Source organism: Bos mutus, chromosome 17 (genome assembly GCF_027580195.1).
Source record: "Bos mutus isolate GX-2022 chromosome 17, NWIPB_WYAK_1.1, whole genome shotgun sequence".
NCBI classification, from domain to species: domain Eukaryota; kingdom Metazoa; phylum Chordata; class Mammalia; order Artiodactyla; family Bovidae; genus Bos; species Bos mutus.
The window spans coordinates 59,998,314-60,025,806 of NC_091633.1; the positions used below are offsets into that span (position 1 = coordinate 59,998,314).

General features: G+C 45.5%; 1 protein-coding gene across 5 annotated transcripts in view; it reads right to left on the bottom strand.

Annotated features, from left to right (window-relative positions):
* The window catches only part of ZNF827 (zinc finger protein 827), a 189,104-nt gene extending 161,974 nt beyond the window's left edge, over positions 1-27,130 (bottom strand). For 3 of the 5 annotated variants that reach the window (XM_070386613.1, XM_070386615.1, XM_070386616.1), the window contains exon 1: positions 26,509-27,129. In XM_070386613.1, the coding sequence (XP_070242714.1) occupies positions 26,509-26,551 (43 nt within the window). In that variant the 5' untranslated portion in view covers positions 26,552-27,129. Of the gene's footprint in view, positions 1-26,508 lie in introns of all 5 variants that reach the window. The other 2 variants (XM_070386611.1, XM_070386614.1) reach the window with 2 other exon arrangements.
* Positions 27,131-27,493: the final 363 nt, after the last annotated feature.

Here is a 27,493-nt window from a genome sequence, read left to right on the forward strand (position 1 = left end):
AGCACTGACAGGTGGATTCTTTAGCACTGAGCCACCTGGGAAGCCCCATAGGCGGAACTGCATCCCCCATAAAGATGCTAATGTCCAATTCACAATACCCGTGAAAGTGACTGATTTTGGAAATAGGATCTTTGTAGGTGATCAAGTTGAGATGAGGTCATTAGGGTGGGCCCTAACCCAATATGACTGGTGCCCTAATAAAAAGGGGAGATTTGCACACTGACAGACAAGCCATGTGAAGACCATAGGTGTACAGCCACAGGTCAAGGAGCTACCAGAAGCTGGGAGAGAGGCCCACAACACACCCTTTCTTAGCCTCTTTGGAAGAAGCATGGAGCTGCCACCACCTTCACCTTGATCTTGAACTTTTGGCCTCCAGAACAGTGAGACAATACATTTCTTTTTTGACCTTCTTTTGAATCATGGGAATACAGTATCTATTTGCTTTGTGTCAAAAAAGACCCAGATGCTGGGAAAAATTGAAGGCAGGAGGAGAAGAGGACAACAGAGGATGAGATGGTTGGATGGCATCACTGACTCGATGGACATGAGTTTGAGCAAGCTCTGGGAGTTGGTGATAGACAGGGAAGCCTGGCATGCTGCAGTCCACGGGGTCACAAAGAGTTGGACACGACTGAGCAGCTGGACTGACTGACAGTACATATACTTGTTACATGATCTTACTGATTAAGAATAACTACAAAAATTTTTCCCGTCATTGAAGCCGTTCAATTGGTAGTACTTTGTAACGGCAGCTCTAGAAAATGAATGAATATATTTAAGTTGGAAGGAAGAAGGCCTGAAATGCCTGAGACTTTTTTCTGGGGTTTCACCTCTGAATTCTAAACTGAAGACTCGGTTGGTACTGTAGTTTTTTATAAGCTAGGTTTATTGTACAGAACCAGCCCCCCCACCACTCAGTGTGAAGTCCCCTGAGGCTAGAGACTATAAACAGACCAAAAAGCTATTTTTGACTCTCTCTAAACTTTAGCCAAATTTCTGTCAAATGAGAGATTTTGAGAAAGGCATTAATCAAGAGAAGTCTTCTATTACTACAGTAACTTAGAAATCTCCAAATAAATATATGTGTGTGTATATATATGTGGACTTCCCAGGCGGCACTATTGGTAAAGAACCCACCTGCCGATGTGCCAATGCAGGAGACATAAGAGATTCGAGTTCATTCCCTGGGTTGGGAAGATCCCCTGGAGAGAGCATGGCAACCCACTCCAGTAATATTGCCTGGAGAATCCCATGGACAGAGGAGCCTGACGGGCTACAGTCCGTGGTGTCGCAGAGTCGGACATGACTGAAGTGACTTAGCTCGCATACACATATATATGTATGTGTACTCATCACCACATATGTTGTGGCCAATTAATAAGAAAGGGATAGTTGCAAATATAGCATGAATTCACTGCCCAATCGAGAGACCAAAATAGTTTTGGTTAGCCCACGGATTGATTCCTTGCTGCTTCACCCTTTCAGGCACCTCCATGTTACAAAAAGCATATAGAATCTGTCCCCTCAAGCAATCAGAAGTAAATTTACCATGGCTACCATGGCATTATCAGAAAAATTGTCTGCTAAGGCTGATAAATCGGTCGATTATCTGCTTCCTTGACTTTTATTTCCTCTTGTATAAATGTTTTCATCCCAACATTACCAATACCTGTTCTAAGATGAGCGATAAATTATCAAACTGCTGAAATCACCAGGAAATTATTAATAGATCAAGAAACAACTTAACAACAACAACAAAAAGCCGTAATAACATAATAATGCACTCAGCAGTCTAAGAACAGCCGTCTATGGAAAGAAAAATGGCTACTTAGTAGAATCTTAGCTTATACATAAAATGGTACATTTCTTTCTGGATACATTTACCAAGTGTTGACAGCACCCACCTTGGAATGAAACATATCACGGTCATAATCGTTCTGCCTGCCAACAGAAAGGTTCACACAGTAAGTCCTTTATTGACTAAAAATACACCTATATCCAGAAGGAAAAGAACCTTAGGGGATAAGAGAATTTAGCAAGGGAGAGGAAATTGCTTTTTATTTAGTGATTAAATGCATATAAAACAAAAGCTGCAGAGGAAGCCGCGCCCAACCCCCTACATGCTCGCAGAAGTCGATGGTGCTGCGGTGTGAGAATATTTCTTTGGGTTATGCACAAGAATCCATGACACCAAAGAACACCACTTACAAGGACAACCCTAATTCAAAGTCAACGTTAAACACTGATTTAGGTCAACTATTTTAACCTTTACTCGGACCAGGCTTTGTGCCAGAGCTGCTTTCTAGTGGTCAAATGTTCACTTATTTGCTGTCTCCTTTCTCTGCTCACCTTCTGGCACATACAAACAAAGTCAATGATAGCAGGCCAAAAGACAGTGGATACAACAAAAACCACACGAAACCAGCAAGCAAGGGCAATTCCAAGGGCCACAGCACCCTGGAGTCAGATCAACAGCCCCTGAACAACTTGGAGTCCACTGGTTCTGTCCACTTCATTCTCTTTTCAGAATTTCAGGGGGGACTTCCCTGGTGGTCCAAAGGTGAAGAGTTCACCCGCCAGAGCAGAGGGTTTGATCCCTGGTCTGGGAAGATCCCACATGCCACGGAGCAACTAAGCCCATTCGCCACAACTATTGAGCCTGAGCTCTGCAACGAGAGAAGCCACTGCCACTGCAATGAGAAGCTCGTGCCCCGCGACTAGAGAGTAGCCCCTGCTCGATGCAACTAGAGAAAGCCTGCACGAAGCAATGAAGACCTAGCACAGCCCAAAAAAAGTTCATTAAAACTGGATCCTATTGTATATACAGTTTTGGAATCTTCTCTTTTACCTAGTAATATGTTTAGCACTTCTTTCCAAGTCAGTCAACAAAAATAAATTAATATTAATTTAAAAAGAAGGCAATGGACATGCCTTATATCTCTAATCAACTTTGATTACACTAACCAGTTCCTTGTTCTTAATTCTGTCCCAAGAAGTTGCTGACCTTTGGAGGTTCACTGACAATGAAGACCCAGCACAGCCAAAAAAAAAAAAAGAATTTCAGGGATGATCTCCTCTCTTCCTGGGCTTTCTTCAGGCATGCCCACTTGGGGTTTCACTAAGAAAGCTTTGCTAAGTCTTTCACCTGAAAGAAACCTGGGGCTGTTTTCTTGTTCTCCGTCTCCAGGAGCAATGCTCCAGAGGAGAAAACATTCATTCCACTTCCCAACAAAGCTGGATCCTTCTGGAAACACATTAAGTAGTAAGGCTGAGGTCAGGGAACATGTCTACTGTTGCTGCAGATGAAGGTTCAACCCCAAGGTAAATGTTCAACAACAAAAAAATCCCTCTGTCATGCAGATGTCTGGCTCCAAAGTGACCCTGGCCATTTCCCGGGAGTGACCTCTCACACTATTCGTATGTCAGTTCCTCCTGTTAACCTTTTGGGAGTCTGTAAAATGCCCTACTTCTCTATTTGAATAACCACGCCACTTCTTTTTCATCTTATAGGTCCTATAACTCTCTGCAGCCCTCTAGCTGCAATATTCTCCCACATGTTATAAGAACTTAGCTACCCAGCTGATCCTCCAACAACTAGTATTTGAAAAGGAGGATGAAAAACTGTGGGGCTTCCCCAGTGGCTCAGACAGTAAAGAATCTGCCTGCAATGCAGGACACCCGGGTCAGATCCCTGGGTTGGGAAGATCCCCTGGAGGAGGGCATGGTAACCCACTCCAGTACTCTTGACTGGAGAATCCCATGGGCAGAGGAGCCTATCGGGCTACAGTCCATAAGGTCCCAAAGAGCCGGACACAATTGAGCAACTAACACACTTTCACTTTTCATGAAAAGCTATAGGGCCATTTAAAGCTTTCATTGGAAAAGCTTTTTGATATAAATATTCTCAACTGCTCAGGCTTTGTTTTCAATCTACATGGTTTGAAGCTACTTAGAGAAAGTCAAATTCTTTTGGTATTTCCACACTAACGTCAACAGTAGTGAATCCTGTAAAGCAGGGTCGGCAGTCTTTTTCTGTGAACAGTCAGGCAGTAAATATTTTAGGCTTCGTGGTGCACATACGTTCTCTGTCCCGTGTTCTTTGTTGTGGCTGTTACCATTGCTTATTTTTTTAAAACAAATGCTTTAAAATACAAAATCCATTCTCAGCTCAAGGGGCTGCAAAGAAACAGGCCATAGTTTGCTGACCCGTGTTCTAAAGAATAGATATTTTTTTTTTATCATCAAAGCAGAATGGCATTTAAAACAATATTGGAAATTTGGAGAGATGGCCACAAGTTTCATCACCATCTTCTTAATCTAGCCATATCTGTGAGTCACTAAGCACCTTGGTGCCTCGGTTTCTTCATCTGTAAGAGGGATTAGAGTAGATCCGTGATTTATAAACCACACTCTCAAAAAACCCTAGGTCTCCAGGGAAGGGCTTGGTTTTGTGGATCCATTTACCTCCCACCTTAGCACAGCTAACCTGCAGCCCTGCTCTTTCCTCGTCTATACAGAGGCACTCTCTTTAAAGACAGCAGTTCCACTAATTTTTTAAAAAAATATGTATTCATTTATCTGTTTGGCTGAGCAGGGGGTCTTAGCTGAGCACTCAGGATCTTTGATCTTTGTTGCGGCATTCGGGATCTTTAATCATGACAGGAAAAGCCTTAATTGCAGCATGTGGGATCTAGTTCCCTGACTTGGGATGGAACCTGGGCCCCCTGAACTGGGAGCTTGGAGTCTTAGCCACTGGAACAGCAGGGAAGTTCTTTCTTTTGAGTTTAAAAAACACTGTATTAGATGATCTCAGGGATCACCCTAGTGCTCATCCTCCATGAATCCATTATGGGATAATCGGTCCTTTTCCAATCGTACTGGGAAGTGTCAGATAGAGAGGAAATGATTTAAAATCCTATGCTGAAGTTAAAAACAAGAGATCTTATTCTAAGAGGCCACACGTGCTTACTTAGATTTGTGGAAATCCACCAGATAGCCATATCATATGCGTGCAAACCCCACGCACACTGATGAAGAGTTCACACTGGCATCTCTCTGCTTAGGGCTCTGGAAAAGGAGGATGGTTTAGCGCTGGACAGGGCAGTGAGCTCAGATCCAGAGACCCAGCTTCCAGGCTGAATTTGGTACTTACAGGTTCCCACTATAATTCCTGGTGTTTATTTAACAAAAAACTGGAGAGTCTACTAAATACCAAACCTTTGACTGAGTGTTAGGACCACAGAGATGAACCAGACAGATGTGAACACTCTGCCCCCCATTACTCAGATCCCTCATCTGTAAAGTGGAACAATAACACCTGCTCCCTCTTGCCGGCCCTGGGCTCCTGCAGAAATGGTGAAGTTTGTGTCAGCTGCCAAGCACAGACAACATTAAACTAGAAAACTACAGGTTCTCCTTCTCTTAAGTATATAATGTATATGCAACTTCAAGAGTTTACCCAACTGATGGGACTCCCCTGGTGGCTCAGTGGTTAAGAACCCACCTTCCCATCCAGGAGACGCGGGATCCATCCCTGGTCAGGGAACTAAGATTCCACATGCTGAAGGGCAACAAATCCCACGCCGCAACTAGAGAAAGCCCTTGTACCTTGCAATGAAGAGCCCAAGCAGTCAAAAAAATTAAAATTAAAAAATAAAAAAGAATTTACCCAGTTGATAAAATGAGGCCACAACATGTTTTGCCTAACCAAAACACCACAGCATTTCTAGAACATGAAGCAGCATGGCAAAACAGAAAGGGCACAAGCCTTGGCACCAGAAAGTCTCATTCAAATCACACCCAGCCTCCTACTAGACCCTCCCAATATCTACAGGCCCACGGTTTCATTTGCAGAACAGGATATTAACGCCTGCAATTTCACAGGGTCACTGTCAAGGTAAATCAGAATTATACGAGTAAAGCGTGTAGCATAGTGTTAGCACAGAATGAATATAGTTTCTCTTTTCCCTCCCTCCCAGGCACCCAGAAATCTCAGATGAGGAAGCACTGTATTTTAAATAGTAGCGCTTACCTCCCAATTGCTGCTGTTGCTACCCAGCTCTATAGCATAATCAGTTCAACCAAAGAGGACAGGAAACTTCTGGTTGTTATGACCATGGAATCCAGATGCAGAACATGCCCCGTCATCAGGAAAATCTTACAGTCTTGGCACAGTTTGAGGACAGAGAGAGAGAGAGAGCAGAGCTGATGACGGAGGGGAGACTCTGCAGTCTGGAATGTGCCCCAAACTTCCAACCACAAAAGTGTTCACTTACTCTCAGGCTGCGGTATCTCTGCGGTATGGGCCACAGCCTCTGCTCCTCTCGGCAAGTTGCCTCAGAAGCACATGACTTTCTCCAGTCATCGCTAGGCCACATCCATGGGAATGCTCGTGGCACGGCGCATCACCTCCACCCAGCCCAGTGAATCAGTTCAGGCCAATCCTTTTCTCATTTCTGAGAGAGGAAGACAGCAGGAGATATCTCCCCAAGTCCTTTCTCTCCCCAAAACCCTTTGATTATGTGACACGTTCTTAACTTCTCCATTCGTTCATTCATTCAAGCATGTTGATGGAACACCTCCTATATCTTGTATTCTGTGACCCATTCATTCATTCATATATTCAATAATGTTTACCGAATAGCTCCTATCTTTGATTCTGTTCTTCTCTCATTCACTTATTCAACATATTTACCGACCATCTACTATATACCAACTACTGTTATGTGTAAAAGTATACAAAAATGAGTAAGAAATAGTCCATGCCCCAAGCTCACAGTCAATAAGGACAAAGATGAATAAGCTATTATAACATAGCACAAAAGGTATTATGAGAGACCCACGGGAACCAGGAGACAGGATGCCTAATTTTACCCAAGAGGTGGGACAATGGTGGGAGGAGGAGAGGGACGAAAGGCTTCTCTCAGGACTGAGTGTTGCAGGGTAAGAAGAAGGTTATCAGGCCAATCAGATGAGCTGAAGACATCCCAGAAGTAGGAAAAAGAATATGCCAAAGTGAGGCTTCGCTGGTGGCTCAGATGGTACAGAATTTGCCTTCAATGCAGGAGATACAGGTTCAATCCCTGGGTCGAGAAGATCCCCTGGAGAAGGGAATGGCTACCCACTCCAGTATTCTTGCCTGGAGAATTTCAAGGACAGAGGAGCCTGGTGGGCTACATAGTTCACGGGGTCATAAAAGAGTCGGACATGACTGAGCAACACACCCACGTGTGCGCGTACACACACACACACACGGAGATAGAAGAATGGCGGTCTGCAAAACAGATCACTCAGTATGACTGAAATAAGGGATTACAGGAGGGCAGGAGAAAGGGGGCTCAGGTGATGAAGCATCTTCTATACTTTGCTAAGAGTAACAAACTTTATCTTTTTAGGAAAAGCCTCAGTTCAGTTCAGTTCAGTTGCTCAGTCCTGTCAAACTCTTTGCGACCCCATGAATCGCAGCACGCCAGGCCTCCCTGTCCATCACCAACTCCCGGAGTTCACCCAGACTCACGTCCATCGAGTCAGTGATGCCATCCAGCCATCTCATCCTCTGTCGTCCCCTTCTCCTCCTGCCCCCAATCCCTCCCAGCATCAGGGTCTTTCCCAATGATCCTAAATAAGGATTATTTAGATTAGAGGCGTGTTTTAGGAAGTCTACAGTGGTAGCAAGGTGAAGACTGGATTCATAGAGGCTGAGGTGGAGGGAAAGCAGACATGAGACTGAAGCAAAAAAAGTTCGCAATTCTTATGGGAAAAACTAAGAACATAAATGAAAGCAGTGGCAAGGAATGTGCGCATGATGAATTGATGAATGCTACAGAGATTCTGAAAGAACAATCAACAGACTTGGTGGGCAATTTGATGTGGGAGGAAAGGAAGTGGGTGGCACGTAGGAGTGCATGTAGGAGTGCATCCAGGTTTCTGTCTTAAGTAGGTGGGTTCATGGATGGTGGGGATACCAGCCCAGGGACCGCAAGACCAGAAATCCTCCCAGCTCCCAGGGCCTGAAAACCTCAGGCATCTCTGTACCCAACAATGCACTCTCCACGATAAAGCACGCTGCACCCGAGGTACCCACTAGAGTTCTCCTTCTCTGAGGGGGGTACCCAGGAAGTCACAGGGTGAACATGCAGCATCTTCAAAGATCAACATTTTGACATATGTATTTGTGGAGAAGAAAAGTAATTTAGTCGCTAAGTTTATTTACAATATTATCCTAAAACAAACATATGTTATAGAGCAAAATGCTGATTTTCATCCAAATTTTCAGATCAAACAAAAAGACTTCGAAGATACTTCAAAGAAATCTCATAGAGCCTGAGAATACTTGTGAGGGAAGGGTCCCCTGCCTTTGGGGTTCTTCAGTGCAAACAGCCATAAAGTGCTGCACTGTGACCTTATCAAGCCAAACCAAGGACCCAGGAACCCCAAGCCTTGGCATTTCTATTCCTGTGCAGGCATCTTAGAAAGGTGGTTCTCAAAGTGTGGGCTGTGGACCCCCGGGGATCTCTCTGAGAGCCTTTCAGGGATCCTCAAGATCAGAAGTGTTTTCACAATAATACCAGGATGCTATCTGCCCTTTTCACTCTGCTGACACTTGTACTGATGATGCAAAAGCAGTGGTGGGTAAAATGCTGGCACCTTGGCTCCAACTGGGACAGCGGCACCAAACCACCCTTGTAATAAATCACTGTACTCTTCAGCACCACACACCCAGAGTAAACACACACACACAAAACAATCCTGCCAGTTTCACTTAAGAATGTCTTCGATGAGGGACTTCTCTGGTGTCCAGCGATTAAGACTCTGCGATTCCAATGCAGGGGACACAGGTTCAATCCCTGGTGGGAGAACTAAGAGCCTATATGTCAGTCGGCGCAGCCAAAAAAAGCAAAAGAATGTCTCTGATGAAGCAGCAGTGGAAATTATTAATTTTATTAAAGGTTGACCCTGGAGTAAGCTTTTTAAAAATATTCAATGTGATGAAACACGTGCATAAGGCATTTCTGCTATGACTGAAGTCAGATGGCTATCTCAAGGGAAAGGACATGTGTGACTGAGCTGGGAACTGGACCACTTTTTTCGATTAAAACTTTATTTTTACATCAGAGGATAATTGTTTCACAATGCTCTGTTGGCTTCTGCCATAAAACAATGTGAATTACACATAAATATACATATGTCTTCGCTCTCTTGAACCTCACTCCCATCCATGGAACATCACTTTTAATTAATAGAATAATTGACAAATAACTGAATGACTTTGGTCATTCAAACTTGGGGATTTGGCAATTTCTTGGAAATAAATGAAGTAAGGTTACTCTTTTAAGGGAAAACTGACAGTATTTGTAGCAAATGATAAAATTCAAACTTTCAAGCCAGTATTAAAATTTTGGAAAATTTGTACTGTACACCATGAACGTAACAGCTTCCCTGTACAGACTTTTCAAATAAGATCAGTGTTGACAATACACTTTTTATACTGTGCAATAAAATGTATCAACATTTGGTAGGTCTACATAACTCAGTGAGCCAATAGTTTCCAAATGACCCATGCATGATGGTACCTACGGGGTGATCCATTCAAAATGCAATATAGACCAGTACATTGTAATGCAATCGAATACAAAAGTCCACTGAAACGGTTTCAGATTCCACATTACAACTAAGCTAAGAGGTGGCTTTAAGAAGCTCCCTCTTTTTGAGTCTTGGCAAAAGTATCAAAAAATAGCCGTAATTATCTGAAAAGGCTGTTACATATCTGTGTGAAGCCAGATAGTCTTCTTATATTCCATCCAAAACAATATGCTGCAATTGACTGAATGCAGCAGCAGATCCTAGAATCTTTCTATTAAGTCCGACGTTAAAGAGACTATGAATAGTGTCACTCTTCTCACTAAATTTATTTTTTTGGAAAAAGACGTCTTTCATAAAAATATCCTATATAATTAACAAAAAATTGATTATAACCATTATTTTAATAACAAATATAAATGTCTCAATTTTAATATCTAATAAGAGATGGATACAATGCATATATACAAAAGCTCTTTGACATCCTCCATAACTTTGAGAAGGTCCTGAGACCAAACTATTTGAGAACCAGTGTCTTAGAGAAATTTCCACTCAGGCTCAAGTGATATGTACTTGCATGTCCACAACAGCACTGTTCCAACAGCAAAAAGTAGGAACAAACCACACACACGCCGCAGTATGTTTCTACAGGACAAAACTGGGGAGCAGTGAAAATGAATGCGCCACAGCTCAGTACACCAACATGAATACATCTTACAAAGACAACAGCTGGATGCATGCTACTTGCTACCTCTTTATCTTTTTACATTTATATTTTTATAAATGGCAAAGACGAGTGAAACTAAATATGGTAAAGCTATAAAAAAAAAAAAAAAGGGCTTCCCTGGTAGCTCAGACAGTAAAGAATCTGCTCGCGATGCAGGAAATGTGGGTTCGATCCCTGAGTTGGGAAGATCCCCTGGAGAAGGGAATGGCAACCAACTCCAGTATTCTTGCCTGGAGAATTCCATGGACAGAGGAGCCTGGCAGGCTATAGTCCATGGGCTTGCAAAGAGTCGGACATGACTGAGTGACTAACACTTACTTACACTTACTTATAGAGAAAAAGCAAGGGGAACAATCAACAGAAAATTTAGGATAATGGGAACAAGTAGCAGGAGAAGGATACAGATGAAATTTGAGAGTGTTGAGATTCATTAGATTGGACAGCAGGTTTATTAATGTTCATGTAACCAGAATGCTTCATTATATATGTATGAATGTTAGATGTATTTTGTAAATGGCACATACTTTAGGACCAGTAAAGGTAGGCACTGCATTAGAGCATTCTTTGGCAAAGAAACCAAAGAAGTAAGGGGATGGGCGCCCTAAGCTCTGGCTGAGGGTCTGCAGTACTGGCCCCATAGAAGCCCTTCACTGGGCAGGTCTCTTCCTCAGACACCTTCAAAGCTCATGTACACTGCCATCCATCTACTGGGTTGGCCAAAAACATTTGTTCAGGTTTTTCCTTAATCTTACAGAAAAACCCAAATGAAGTTTTTTGGCCAACCCAATACTTTAGTTTTTCAACAGCCCTCCCTACTTAAAAAGGCTATTTCTTGCTTCAGGCCATCATCCTCCACTTCCATTTATATAACTCAATGAAAAAACTATCAAACTCCATAGTTGATTTTGTGTTGTACCCGAAGGAGTAAACTTAGCCATCATAATCTCTTATCACTTGGGTTAGCTCCTACTATAGTCTTCCTACCTCCTATCCATACATCACCAATACGCCCCCTCTGGTTCAGCAAAGTTCCTTAGTGTCTCCTGCCTACTTTTGCTTTATTTCGACCCCTTTTGGCTGATTCTATTCCTTCTGTTTGGGGTTCCCTGGTGGCTCAGACGATAAAGCGTCTGCCTGCAATGCGGGAGACCTGGATTTGATTCCTGGGTCGGGAAGATCCCCTGGAGAAGGAAATGGCAATCCACTCCAGCACTCTTGCCTGGAAAATCCCATGGACGGAGGAGCCTGATAGGCTACAGTTCATGGGGTTGCAAAGAGTCGGACATTGGAATGCTTTTCTCTCTTCTCAAGATCTAAATCCATCACGTCTGTGAGGATGCTGTAGGTACCACTGTCCTCCAAGAATCTTCTAGCCATCACTGTTACTCTGAGTTTCCTCAAACATTTACACACCTAATTCACATTACATTGGCTTGCACCTGTTAGCACATTGATTTGTAATTATGCTCTGCGGTTGTTTTTGTGTCAACGTTTAAAAGAACTGTCAGCAGAGACTGCATTCCATACAACTTTTATGAGCCAGGTAAATGCTCAAAACTTTTTCTCAATGAACAAGCACCAGGTAGGGACTCCAACTCTCAACTAATCAAATCCTCATGGCTGTAATGTGTGTCAACACCCAAGTATTATTCTCAAAAGGCTTTCAATTCAGTATATTGAAAGATGCTCCCCATCCCCCCACACCCCCTTCCCCCCAACTAGAGGAGCAGATTTCCCATTTTATAATAGAAACCAAGCAAAGCAGCATTTGCTCAACAAAATTCTCAACATTTCTGCTCCCCATCTCACCCCCTCTTTACTTGCAATCTTTAAAAAAATCACCCCTGACATGCGGTTAAACCAGCTTCTTCATAACACACAAGATCTTCTGTTACACTTGGGGGCGATTTTATTTATTCAATAGATCCTTATCTTAAGACATCAAAGTTATTTTCCCTCTAACTTTTTCCCTATTGGTCCTAGTCTCTGTTTCTTGCTCAGCATTTCAGAAATCTATGGAAATACTTTTCAAGCTGAATTTTAATTATTTGTTTGCATCTCCTCTCCCTGCTTGGCTCTGAGACCCTTGCAAGCTCGGACCATACTCTATTCAGCTCCGCAGATCCCTAATCCCTGGTAGAGAAGCACTCAGTTACTGCTGCTTGGATGAATGAATGAATGAATAAAGTATCAGACACAAGGTAAGAATTTAGGATGAATGACAATTCAGAGTAAGTCTACTCTCTTTTTCACTTGACAGAACTTCAAATATTTGAATTTAGTTACCATGCACAACTTTTATCCACTCATTCTTTTTCTTCATACTGTATGTGTGTGTGTGTGTGTGTGTGAGTCGTGTCCGACTCTCTGCCACCCAGTGAACTGTAGCCCACCAGGCTCTTCTGTCCATGGGATTCTCCAGGCCAGAATACTAGGGTGGGTTGCAATTCCTTCTGCAGGAGATCTTTCTGACTCAGGGATCACACTCATGTCTCCTGCATTGCAGGCAGACTCTTTACTGTCTGAGCCACCTCATGTTAAGTACTCCCATGATGTACTTAACATGGAATAACTAATTCTTCACATGATGATTTCAAGAGCCTACAACATGCTAGTTGCCTCTGGCCTGGTGAGTAGTTTATCAATGAAAGTGAAAGTTGCTCAGTCGTGTCCGACTCTTGGCAACCCCATGAACTATACAGTCCATGGGATTCTCCAGGACAGAATACTGGAGTGGGTAGCCTTTCCCTTCTCCAGGGGATCTTCCCAACCCAGGGATTGAACCCAGGTCTCCTGCATTGCAGGCAGATTCTTTACCAGCTGAGCCACCAGGGAAGCTCAAAAATACTGGACTGGGTAGCCTATCCCTTCTCTAGCAGATCTTCCTGACCCAGGAATCAAACTGGGGTCTCCTGCATTGCAGGCAGATTCTTTACCAGCTGAGCTACCAGGGAAGCCCCTAGTTTATCAATGTCCCCCTTAAAATCAGGGCACCTGATCTGGGATCCATTATTTTGCATGTGATCTATTCAGTTTTTAATGCCTTTGTCCTAAATTCAGTACATACATCAATTCAGCCAAGTCTGCTGATATGCACCCATTTTTCAAATGATGGCTGAATTTTAAATACTGCTTGTTGGTTCACAGCAGTTACCTCTAGGGCTATAAGCTGCGAAAAGGGACTTTCACATTTTACTTTAAATATTCCCATGTTGCTTTAATTATTTATACTTAATATGCATTCTTCTTGTCATTAAAAAACCAATATAGATTTTTAAAACAAATTAATAAACTATTAACTAGTTAATTCCACGGTTCCAGCTTTATGGAGTATACAAATCATATTTAAAATATGTGTACTCTCTACTATGTATAAAATAGATAACTAATGAGAACCTACTGCATAACACAGGGAACTCTCCTCAATGTTCTGTGGTGACCTAAATAGGAAGGAAATCTTAAAAAAGAGGAGATCTATGTATACATATACCCGATTCACATTGCTGTACAGCAGAAACTAACACACTGCAAAACAACTATACTCCAATAAAAATTAATAAAAAGAAAGAAAAATAATAGAAAAATAAAATACATGTACTCTTTTCTCCTCTTGTGTATATATTTTCTTATCTAGCAACATGTATTTGAGTAGCCACTGGTACACAGCACTTCTAGGATCTAGCGGTCCAGCCAACCCAAACCTTCTGGATTATGAAATTCCTCTCTTCCTATAAATGTCAGAAAGCAGCAATTCACTATAATTTGATTTCCCTCTTTCTTAAGGTCAGATTAAAACCCAGTAAGATGTTATTTGAGGTTTGCCTTCCCCTACAAGGGAGAAATCACACAGCACATTTCAGGAATATTTCTTGAAGCACAGGGTGTCCCAGCTTCCCAGGTGGCTCGGTGGTAAAGAACCTGCCTACCAAGGCAGGAAACGACAGAGACTGGGTTCAGTGCCTTGATCGGGAGGGCCTCCTGGAGGAGGAGATGGCAACCCACTGCAGTATTCTTGCCTGAAGAATTCCATGGACAGAGGAGCCTGGCAGGCTCCAGCCCATAGGGTCACAGAGTCGGACACGACTGAGCGACTGCGTGATTACGCACAGGGTATCCCCACTTTGTTCCCTTCCAAATACAGCTGCGTTTCATGCTCTAGAGAGGTTGGCTGGATTAACAAGTAGGGTCATTAGAAAACAACTCACAATTCTAGGCCATTACATGAAGGCAGTGTTCTCCACGTGGAGGACATAGTTCACACCTCAGAAAGTATCATTGCAAGCGACTCTATTCTGTGACCTTCCATTTAGTCTAAGGTCAAAATAAATCTTTGAGGAGAACAATATTCTTGGTGGCACAAGTCTTCCTGAATCACCGGGCAATGCATGTACTCCCTCAGCACCAAGGGGGCATCCTGCAGTGGACGGTGTGCGAGGAGGTGCAGGTGGTGGAGGCACGTTCTCCAGGTTTGGGACCCCATGAAGCTTTCACAGACCTGAGCCCTGAGAGACCTGCGGACGGCCTGGCCCTTGTTAGCACCCACGCTGGTGACATCAAGCTAGCTTCTTCCTGCAGCCCAGTTTCCCTGTCTCTCTAGTTGGTAAGATGAGGAGCTCTTCCCGGCCTGCCTCACAGGCAGATGATATCAGTGAAAATGTTTTGTGGACAATAAGCATTATATAAAGAGAAGGCATCACCAATGCAACGGACATGAACTTGGGCAAACTTTGGGAGATGGTGAGGGACTGGGAGACCCGGTGTGCTGCAGTCCATGGGGTTGCAAAGAATTGGACACGACTGAGTGACTGAACAACAACAAAGAGAAGGCATGATTAATGTACTATTATCCACTTACAATGTATCCATCTACAATATAAAGAAAGCTGAATGCAGAGGAATTGATGCTTTTGAACTGTGATGTTGGAGAAGACTCTTGAGAGTCCCTTGGCCAGCAAGGAGATCAAACCAGTCAATCCTAAAGGAAATCAGTCCTGAATATTCATTGGAAGGACTGATGCTCAAGCTCCAATACTTTGGCCACCTGATGCAAAGAACTGACTCATTGGAAAAGATCCTGATGCTCGAAAAGACTGAAGGCACAAGAAGGGGACGACAGAGGATGAGATGGTTGGATGGCATCACCAACTTGACGGACATGAGTTTGAGCAAGCTTCAGGAGTTGGTGATGGACAGGGAAATCTGGAGTGCCGCAGTCCATGGGGTTGCAAATAGTCGGACACAACCGAGCGACTGAACTGAACTGATACATTTTACAAGATGGCACTCCGTAAGCACAGAGGGATCAGGTGACTTACCCAAGGTCACAAAGCTAGTGAGAAACCCTGGTGACTGTGGTGGAAGAAGGTCACAGAGAAGACTGAAATCTGTGCCTTCTGCTTAGTACGGGTCCTTCCCTGAACCTCTGGTTTCCAATCTGGAGGAGTTGGAGGTGATTACTCAGATCCATGAACTATTTTTAAAGGCTTTAGGAGTCTAACAGATTCTCATCAATAAGCTGCCCAGACTCAAAATCACATGTCTTTATTTTTGGCTAAAATGGCATCAGCCCAGAGTGAGAGTTCTTGTTAGCTCTGGAGTCCTCAACTCTGACTATCCATTTACATCACCAGGGGAGCTTTTTAAGGATGTCCATGCCCAGACCCCACTCTGAACCAATTAAATTTAAACCTCTGGGGGTGTTTGCATTTTCTAAATCTCCCAGGGAATTACAATTGACTGCCAGAATGGAGAACCACTAGGTCGGCTAATGATGATCAGAAACAGACAGGCAGCAATACTTGTCTTTAACTGATTATACAACACAGTTAAAGCAATCTTACCGAGATCCTTAATTGAAAGAAATTCACAAAACAAGAAAGAAATTAACACCTTGAGTGTCTTAATGTAGCCAGCATTTATTGTACACATACTATATGCCAGACATGAATCTAAATATCTACATGTATGAACTCACCTAGTTCCCATAAAACCTACAACGCTTTCCCAATTTACAGATGAGGAAACAGGCAAACTGCAGTAACTTGCCAAGGTCACAGCTAAAATGTGGTGCAGCTGAGATGGAACTCATGCATCTGGGGCTAGAATCTTTTTTTCTTTTATCGTTGCTTTACAATGTTGTGTTAGTTTCTGCTGTACAGCAAAGTGAATCAGCCATATGTATACATAGATCCCCTCCCTCGGGGACACCCCTCCCACTCCACCCCCATCCCATCCATCTAGGTCATCACAGAGCACCAAGTTGGGCTCCCTGCATTACACAGCAGGTTCCTACTAGCTAGCTATTTTGCCGAGGGGTGGGGGGAGGGTTGGAGAAGGGCATGGCCGCCCACTCCAGTATTCTTGCCTGGAAAATCCCACGGACGGGGAGCCTGGTAGGCTACAGTCCATGAGGTCGCGAAGAGTCGGACATGACTAAAGTGACTTAGCAGCAACAGCAGTGGGGTGGGTGGGATGAGAACTGGGAAACTGGTACCAGGGTCTTAATCCCCACCCTAAGCAGCTTCCTGATATTGCCATCAGATGAGGTTTACAGTATCCTAGCCTTAGTGAGCGGAGAAGGCAATGGCAACCCACTCCAGTACTCTTGCCTGGAAAATCCCATGGGCGGAGGAGCCTGGTAGGCTACAGTCCATGGGGTCGCGAAGAGTCGGACACAACTGAGCAAATTCACTTTCACTTTTCACTTTCCTGCACTGGAGAAGGAAATGGCAACCCACTCCAGTGTTCTTGCCTGGAGAATCCCAGGGACGGGGGAGCCTGGTGGGCTGCTGTCTATGGGGTCGCACAGAGTCGGACAGGACTGAAGCGACTTAGCAGCAGCAGCCTCAGCGAGGACATAAACGATCACACAATACTGGGGAATATAGAACAATTTCTAATCCAAATGCCTGCATAAGACACTTCGGCAGGGGCAGGCAGGTGTACATGCAGGCAGGGACACAGAAGCCCCAGGGTGGGAACTGCGGCAGACTTGCAAGCACATGCCAAGGAAGGGAGACAGCCGCCACCGAATGCAGCAGATTGCGGCCACGTGGGGAGGTGGCCCGCGCCACTGACTCGTCCAAGTTTCCGAAGAAGTTGAAAGCCTGGATTTGTATGTGAAGCCGCCTATTTCCAAATGGTGTCTTGAGTTTTAAACATACTGTACGAGGCAAAACATACCAGGAGACCACTAGCTTGTGACCTCTAATGTCAGCTGTAACACATACATAAACACACACACAACACACACACAAACCCCAATCTTCTAAAACTTCTGAAAAATAGACACATGTATATGTTTAACTGAATCAGTTTGCTGTACACCTGAAACTCACACAACATTGTTCATCAACTATGCTCCAAAAGAAAACTAAAAAAAAGTTTAAATAAATAAAATTCATTTAATGTGTTCTCTGGGCTTGGTTCTCAGCAATTAGAAACACCAGACCTTGTCTTTCCTTTGTTTTGTGCAAAATGTGAACGACTAGCTGTGTGACACATGGAAAACCCAACAGAAATTTCCCCTGGGTAATTTTAATTGGTGGACTGACTGGTAAGTCAATGGATAAATAAACTTTTATTAAACACCTATTTTCTCATTTGAATCTCAGCCTAAGTCTGGGAACATGGATTTACTATCCTCACTTTATAGAAAAGCTCAGTCATAATTCATATGATTATTATACAATTGAGATATAATTCAGGTCAAATCACGCACACAGAAGAACTTATTCCCCTAGTAAAAGCTTAAAGTAATATTGTTGGCCTGTGAAACAAACACTGGTCAAGCCCTATTATACAGCCTTATAAAAGAATTTTATCATATTATTACTGTACGAGATACATGGAGAATTTTTTTAAAAGAATAATAAATACAGACATCACCAAAAAATTCTGAGTCAGAAATATCTATAGTCTAATCACAGGCTATGCAAATGAAAACTTATTTCATATACTTAATAATAGCTAATCCTTCTTGAGCTCTTTCCACAAAGCAGCCACTAATAAGGTATGGTTTCGTGTGTGCACATAATACTGATACTTCTGTATGTATTCAATTATTCATACAATATCCCTGTGATATAGGAACTGTTGTCACTACTAAAAGACGAGGAAGCCAGGGAACAGGGAAGTTAAGTAATTTGCCCAAGGTCACACAGCTAGTGGGCAGCGGAGGTTGAAGCTCAACAAGCTGCTGCGCTGGACCACTACTCTGTGACCTTAAAAAGCACGTCCAGCTCCTGTTTGTTTGTTTTGTTCCCTTAGGATGCACAGTATACACTGGTGGTGGTGGTTTAGTTGCTAAGTTGCGTCTGACTCTTTTGCAACCCCATGGACTGTAGCCTGCCAGGCTTCTCTGTACCTGGGGTTCTCCAGGCAAGAATACTGGAGTGGGTTGCCATGCCCTCCTCCAGGGGATCTTCCCAACCCAAGAATCAAACCCACATCTCCTGCATCACAGGCAGATTCTTCACTGCTGAGCCACCAGGGAAGCCCACTGTCTACAGGGGACCTAGTGAAAAGAGGGCCAAATCAAACGGTATTTTCTCCCCCTGGTTACAAAACAACAACACAAGCTTTTAAAAATACACCAGCAGACAACCCAAGACGTTGGCCCTGTGTAACTTCAGAAAAATCTATCAGCCTCCTCAAGTACAGTAGCTTGTTTCAAAAGCACAGATAAGCAGGCTGCTGCTGATCAATCATGGAAAAGATCACCTTCCCTGGCCTTCTCCAGTCCGCTTGGAAAGCCAACCTCTCCAGAACACTCAACACAATCCTTCGGGAGATATAGATCCCTCTCACCCCTCGTTCTTTCCCCCTCACACCTCACTTCTCAGGGGTCTAACCACTTTTCTGACCCATGGAGAAATTACAAGGAAGAGAAAGAGATAGACACAGGGATTATTCTGGAGTCTGCTTTTACAGGCCCCAGCCTTGGAGAAGCCTCCTTCCTCGCAGGGAGACCGAAATTGGCTGAATTTGGACTTTCTTAAAAACAGAGGCAAAGAGCACCTAAGTCTTAAGTCATTTCAGAACTCGAGAGGGAGAGTTTCAGTGGTGGAGGTTTGTTTTTTAATAAGAAGGGAATGGCCGACTGGAAACAATATCCTTTTTAGGCACACAGAATCTGCTGCATTTAATATAACCCTGGGTGAGTCTGTGAAAAAAAGGGTGGCTAAAGGCCTCATGCTGATTTCAGACCGTGGGCGTGTATCACTGTACATTTTATAAAATTAGCTACAGTGCAGCCTCTGTGTGTGTGTGTGTGTGTACACGCAGTGAGGCTGACTTTTACAAAGTAAACAGCAGTATGTACCCATGACGCTAAAGATCAGTATCAAGCCAAAGTCTGATTTTAATTTATGAAACTACCTTGTAACTACAGTGGTTCTATCCCAAGGTGGGTCCTTGGGGGAGGATAAAGTCACCTGAGAGGCCCTGCTTCAGCACCTAGTCACATATACTATTCTCAATATCATAAAAGGGTAATTTACAGATGGAGCATAAAAATACAAAACTTGCTCCTAAACAGAAGGGGGAAAGCGGCTAGAAACTTCAGTCCATCAAGTCTCTTGGCTATTTCTAAGGTCTGTGCTTGGCACATTAGTTTCCTATAAAATACGACAAAAGACATTTCAGCTAGCATGAACCATAAAGTATTTTGTCCACATGGCCCTAGATGGCGTGCATTACTGAGCTACACCTAGAAAGCAGGAAATAGAAAAGAGCCCATCAGAAACAGGGCACAGTGGGACTTCCTTAGTGGTCCAGTGGTTAAGACTCTGCCTTCCACTGCAGGGGGTGCGGGTTCGATCCCTGATTGAACTAAGATCCCACATGCCAGCAAGATGAAGTAAAAAAAAAAGAAACAGGACACAGCAACTTCACTGACAATCAGCATCTCTAAAATGTGATTCTAGAGGGCCTTTACTAGGCCAAAATGGGAACGAAATCTGAGGAAGAAAAGCAAAAACAAAAGCACATGTCTTACCATCACTAGGCCTGGTCTGGATTTTTTTTGGATAAGAGGAAACGCAAAATTCACTCCTTTACCACAAAGCTCATGGTCTTGTAAAAACCTTCTGCTGGAAAGCCTTTCTTGCCCCCACAAAGTCCTGTTTTGTAGGTCACACTCTCATTATCTTGTTCTGCGATCAGCCTGATTAAATTATAGAAAATTACTAATACCTCACTCAGAATAGAGAGATAAGCTTCCAGCCTCTTGTGTTTGTTTCCCCGTCCTCCTCTCCTAAGACTCCAGCGGATATTCAAAAAGGAAGAGTGGAGGAGAGAGGAGGCAACTTGGAAAGGGGGCGGCAAAAAGGTGTCTTAACCTCCTCCCGGGACTAAGCTGCCCTCAGCTTTTACAAAGGGCGCTACTGACCAGTCGCAGAAACCAAGAGAGCTTTTTACACTGTGACAATTGGGGCTCTACCATCATTTCCTCTGTGTCTTGTCATCTTTTAAGTCCAAAGACACCACTTTGGATGAAACGACCAGGGTTAGGGCTACTGGCTGAGTTTTTCTCTTTGGGGAAACAAAATCATTCACACACAATCTCAACTACTGGGATTACTAAATAAATGGGTTTACCCACCAGCCGGGGTCACCAGCCCCCACCCCCTTTTCGAATCCGGTCTTTTCTACAAGGATATCTTGACATTAATTAATTAAAGTCAACTTTTAACACCAGGAGAAGCCTGCATGGTTACTCCACCAACACAACACGATCCCTTGGCTGTCTCTATGGCCTTTGTCCATCTAATTTTATAAGCCTCGCGAGATGAAGATTTTCCACACCTCCCTAGGAACTCTCCTAACAGGCCATTCAAAGACTCTAAAACCTCAAATGCACAGCAAGCTTTAACACTGGCCAAAAGCTGTCCAATTTATACTTCCCCAACGTGATTTATTAACACTTGGTGCAGGAGACTTGTCAATTCACACCAGCTGTGTCATCCCCAGCACGAGATGGCAACACATAGACAAATTAAAAATCAATTTTTTTATTAGAAACTATTTTGAAGCATTAGAAGGAATGCGATTTTGAGCTATCTTCCTCACTTTAACAGCAAAGCTCAGTGGACCTACTTACCAGATGAGGAATACATATAAGAACAGATGGGCATTTTTGCCCAGAATCAAGCAAGCCTGCTTTGTGGTGTCTCAGAATCATCCATAGTGAAATACTTTACTCTTTCAGATTCAGAAAATTTCCCCATGGCCCTTGTCTAGTCAGGAGGTATTGTCTGGTTACTGAAAAAAATTTAGTAAGTAAGGGAAAGATTCAACCTTCTATCTTTCAACAGATGTATAAAGACACGTAAAAATGAAACAATAAGGGATCCTGTTGCTTTTCAGTCATTTTGCTTCCCAATTTTACGAGAAAGCAAGAAAGAATTTTTATAAAGTTTTGTTCATGACAAACACAATAACCTGTTCTCGTCTTGACCCAGAACTGAGTAAACAGTGAAAATACTGGAATAACAAAACAACTATTTTATGAACTTTTCCTTTGTGCTCCCCCTTGGGAATAGGCATTGGGCAGCTTTCCAGCAATAAACAGAACGGGGTCTAAACTCGTGCACGTTTAGGGGTAAGTTGAAGCTAATGAGGAAATCTTAAAAGTGCTGATGGTACCAATGGTCAAAGGATTTACAGATGCAACCAACACACCCCTCTCCCTCTCCAGTTCGTGACCCCAAATGGAATAATGTTCACAAAGGGCTGAGCCTCAGGCCTGGCCAACAGTCCCCGTGTCAGTTTCCCTCTCTTCTGCTTTCTTAAGCTGACAAACATTTTTAAACTCTGCAGTCTGGGGATTCTGCTAAAGATAAGCACATGGTATAGCTCCAAGGACCTCTAGGACATTTTTTGGAACATGGTATTGGACCCTGTTAATGGAAAGGACTTTTGTAAAAGAGCCATCAATCGCAGCAGAGTCATATTTAAATCCCCAAACGATTATCACTGCTCTAGGCCAAGAAAGAAAGGCTTTATTTTGAATAATAATTTTGAGAGGTTTGGGGTCACCTCTGAAACCTAGTGCAACTCGCCTTTTTTACTCACAACCAGTAAGATCACCATTCCATTCTATAGGACAGACCATTTGTTTTCTGCCCATGCATGAGGCCCATTTAACAGAAAAAAAAACGAACCCCCACATACACTTGCTTCGGAGGCCCAGGAGGAAGGGACTGTGCAGAATTTTAAATCAGAAATCTAACGCTTAGGTTAGTAGTGTCAGGTTAAAGGCTCACCCATCCCCAAAGCTAATTCGGTTCTGAACGGTCCCATGGGTGTCTAGTTGAACAGAAGCAGCTAGGAAACCTTAGCAGGCCGAAGCCCAGCCTGGGGAATTGCTGGGACTCCGTGCCAGAGGCTGAGGCTCACCCCAGACTTGGTATCAGATAATACCAACTGCTAGTCTGGATTTCCAGGACTAATCTACTCGAGGTTGGAACTTCCAAGTTCCCTAGTGTCTGTGCTATACAGTGGGAGGACTCTGGGCTTTGTAGATTCACGCTGTGGTTGGCTACTATCATATTTAATAACACATAGAAAGAGTTTATTCATAGCGATGATTCACGGGGAAGGGGAATAGTAGCATGGTGTGGGGGGGTACCTAAGAGGAAGTAGAAACCAATCTAAATTTTCTAGAGATGCAGTTATCACAAGTTTCTTTTTCTGGTAATTCTAATGTGAGTTTCTTAAATGTGTTTATAGGTTCTCTAAATTTTAAAGACATTCTATCAATAGTAGCTTTTAAGCACCTGTATTTATTCAGAAGGCTCTTTGGTTTCAAAAGCAGTTCCTTCCCATCTCATCCCCCTCTGACCCTTCTCACCCTGAAACTACTCATATCACTCCTTTCTTCTATGAAGAAATGTGAAGTCTGCCTCTACATAACTTCTTAAAAACTCAGGATGACTTCTATTAGGGCAATCCATCCCCAACTCACTTATTTTAACTTAGATTCAAAACGGTTCTCCAGGGAAAGAAAAATCCTGACACCCCTCCTCCCCCACATACACACAAATAAACAAATAAAGAACTTAGCATTCACACTGGAATTTAGGACTACAATTGTATTCTACACTAAACACAAATGAACACTAATTTTTACCAAAGTCCACCTCACTGCAAGTTCCTTCAAGACTCACTCAGCACTTAAGGCAGTCTGGCGTTACTGTCTGAATTGCAAAATACACCATTTGCCCAGAAACTGCTCTCAGCTCAAATGCAAGCTGCTTACAAAACATGTGTAAAGCATGCTTAAAACAGGCTGCACACATCCACAAAAATCCATTCAAAGCAAAGGTAAGTGGAAAAAAAGCATCGCAAATTAGGCTTCTCTTTAAAAACTGGAGGCACTTTTACGGTGTTTCCAAAAGGTAATTGCTTTTTACTTCAGTAAAAGTGGCTTTATGTGACTGGGAGAAGGAGTTGATTTTTTTTTTTTTTTTTTCTTTAAACTGAGTGTATAACAGTATTCAATTAGAGAACAGGGTGGGTGGGAGAGCCCACTGGCAAAATCTAACTCAATCACCAGGCCCCGGCGCCCTGGAGAGGCCCACCCAACACACGAGCTAAAATGGAGCCTGAATTTCCTCTCAGACGGAGAGGGTAGTCGCACGAGGTCAGGGTCAAGGTCACCAGCAGGGCAGGCTGCAGCTGCCCGACTGCATTACCCACAACGGGAGGGAAGGCGTTCCATCTCCGTCACAACTGAACAGATAAATCCCTTCTCCGCTCCTACCCTCCCTCTCACCCCGCCAAGATTTTTTTAAGGAGAGAAGAAAGGAAAATGACCAAATAACCTCACCGCCCTGGTTTTCGCACACCAGCTCATCAGCGCCCAAAGTTGCCATCTAAGGGCAAGTTCGCAGAGAACACTGAAGCCCGTTTTGTCCGAGCAGGGCAAGCCTCTCCCGACCGCCGCCCCCCTCCCCAGGATTCCTGCCTCCTGTCCCTGCCCCCACGCGCCCCCGAAAAGAGCTGGGAAGCGCGGCGGGCCGGCCATGTGCACGCACACACTTCCACCAACTGCTGCGAGTTTTCTGTGAATCGCGGCGCGGAGCCTCCCAACTCGCCCTCCCAGACTCCGCCGCCTGCTTCCCTCGCACAAAATTTCCCTACACACGCAGCCGCCTGCGAACGATTTTATGTGCATATATATTACATATGTGATATTATCCTCAGAACCTCTAGCGGGCAGGCGAAGAAAGGACTGCACAGGGGCATTTTTTTTTTTAAAGGAAGGGGAAAAAAAGCACAACCCAAGCTCTGTGCGTCGACTCGTGCGTACCGGGAAGGGGAAAGAAAGAGGAATGTTTGCCGAGCGGGCTGCCTGCAAGTGCCCTTGCTCGCCACTTCGGCCGCGGCCCGGGTGACACGGAGGCGCCGGGGGGCGCCCAGCCCGAGTCACCCGCGCCCCCTGCCCGTCCCCCCGGGCCGGCACCGCCGCGGAGATTTCGCGAGGGGGAGATCGATCGCGCTGCCTGTCTGCAGCGGAAACGCACACGCTCACACAACCCGAGCCCGAGACACCATAACCTTAACCCTTCCCCCACCCTCCGTGAACTTCAGGTGACCGACCACGTCGGCCTGACACCCTGGCGGGCGGGCGCTCCGACTCCGCTCCCGCCCCCAGCCCGGGTTTTGCAGGATTGGGCTCAGAGCAGCGCCAAACCGCCGAGAGAGGGGAGCAGTACGGGGGGGGTGGGGGGGGGAGAGAGAAGAGAAATTGACCCTCCGTCTCCCCCGACCCCTCCCTCCGGCGCCTCCGGCGTCCCCTCCTCCCCGTCACCCCGCCCCACGCCTTCTCCCCTGCCCCCTCCTCCCTGCATTCAAGGAGCCGGGCGGCCCCGGGGGATATTTTTAGTTGCTTCTTTCTCCTTCACTTTTAGCTTTAGCAGCATCTCGGAACACTCAAAGCGGAGAAAGATGGGGGGGTGGGGGGATTGAGCTGGAGAGGGAGTGGGGGAAAAGTTAAGAGACTCGCAAAGAAAAGCCGGAGGGAGGGCGGAGAGGGACCGGGGGCGCGGGTGGAGGAGGGGAAGGGGACCGGGCCGTGCCGGCGGGTGTGTGTCTCCAGTTGGTGTGTGTGGCTGCAGCCGGGGAGGGCTACGATGCACTTTAGTCCTGGACTCTGCTCAGGCTCGCCGGGGAGGGGGGTCTGAGAGCCCGAGTCTCGCCCGGCTCCGTCTGCTCCGACTGACCCCGCATTTTATTGCGGCCAGGAGCCCTGCTCCTCCCTCCCCTCGGCTCTGCAGGGACCTCGCGCGCCGCGAGCCGCCCTGCCTCCTGCCTCCGCCTCGGCGCAGCTCCCGCACCCCACATCCGCCCGCCGCTGCCCGGCCTCGCCCCCCGCCCGGCCGCCCAGCGCCCCGGCGCGCCCCCTCGCCCCGGCGCCGCGGGAGCAGCCGCCCGGCGGCGCGTGTGTACCCGTGTGTTTGTGTGCGGTGCCCCCACACCCTCCTCGCCGCTCCCGCCTCGCCCGCCCCCGACTCCCCTCCTCCGCCGCCGCCTCCTCCACCTCCGCCTCCTCCTGCTCCTGCCGCTGCCGCCGCCGCCGCTGCCGCCGGCGGCTCCGGGGCCGACCAACCCCGGCGCAACCTTTAGCCGGAGACGGACCTCTCCCTGGATCCCGTCCCCGGCAGGCGGCCGCGCGCCCTCGCTCCGACACCCCCAAACGCCATGTCACGGCCCCCCAACCCTCCGTGCGCCCCGACCCCCGCACCCTCGGGCATCGGGGATCCGCAAGGAATTTTTTTTTTTAAAGATTCCAACCTCTCCCACCTCCCCTCCACCCCCCGATTAAAAAAAAAAAACACCCGGCATCCACACTACTCCCCTCCTCCCTTCTCTTGCCCCCTCCCCCCAGCCACCCGGAGTGAGGAGGGGGAGGGGGAGGGAAAGGGGAAAAAAGCCCGATCTCAAGGAAAAAAAGAGGGGGGGTGAGAGAAAGAAAGAAAAAGAGAGAGAGAATAGAAAGGGCACGGGGCTGATCATCACCAACATGGCTGCCTCAGCATAGACCTAAACGAGGAGTAACCCGGGCTGTGTCTTTGTCAGTTTCACCTCTGTAACCCTAAACTAATGCAGAAAACAACGGAGGAGGCTGCGGAGAGGAAAGAGGAGAGGGAGGGCGAGAAAATGGCACGAGAGGAGGTGGAGAAGGGATGACTTACGTGAGGGAAGGCGCTTGGGCTGCTCCTGCTTCCTCCTGGGCATTTTCCCCCTTTTCTCACATTCTCCTCCTTGGTTAATGTGAGATCAAATAAACCCCCGTGGGGGCAGAGAGGCAGACACTGGCAGGAGCGGGGAGGTAGTTGGGGGGCGGGCGGGCGGGCAGGGGAACCCCTTCTCTCCGGTGTGTGCAATGGGTTGAAGCTTGTTTCCTGGAGCCAGAAGAGGGGTTTTCTTCTTTTCTTTCCTTTTTTTCCCTTTTTTTTTTTTTTTTTTTTAATTTTTGGTCGTGCACCTGGCTTGTCCCCGAGCGTAATATTCTTCAATGGAAACAGATCTAATAGGTGTGAGTGTGTGTGTGTGTCCTATGCTCGCGTGTGTGATGGGAGGTATAAATAAATGAGTGCCGGTGCGGCGGTGTCTATGGCCGCGCTCTGTGTCTCCGAGCCCCTAACACTAATGTCGGGATCAAAGGGCAGCGGCGGCGGCAGCACAGCTCACAGCTCGCTCTCTTGCTCTCTCTCTCTCTCTTTCTCGCTCTCTCTCTCCTCTCGCGCTCTCTCTCCCTCTGTCACACACACACTCACACACACACACACAGAGGCACAGACTGAAGGAAAGAGCGAGAGCTAGACACACACACACACACACACACACAGAGCAAAGAGGAAGGTGCCCTAAGGCTCCCAGGACGGACTCAGCCTGGGATTTGCAACCGCTCTGTCTGGAAAGAATGGGGGGCGCGCGTGCGGGGGTGGGATGGACTTCTTCGAATTTATCCCGCTATTCGCCAAATCTAGGGGGAGAAAAAGTTTTTCCCACTCTTGAAACGAAGATTAGTTCATTATTCTTCTTGATTTTTCAAGAGGAAAAAGGTTTTTCTCTTAACTTTCTTTTTGTTGATTAAGCTACATTTTGTTCTGTATAAAAATTCTTCAGGCTTTTGTCACTCAAAGAACTACTCTCTCATCTTATCACCTGAAGTCT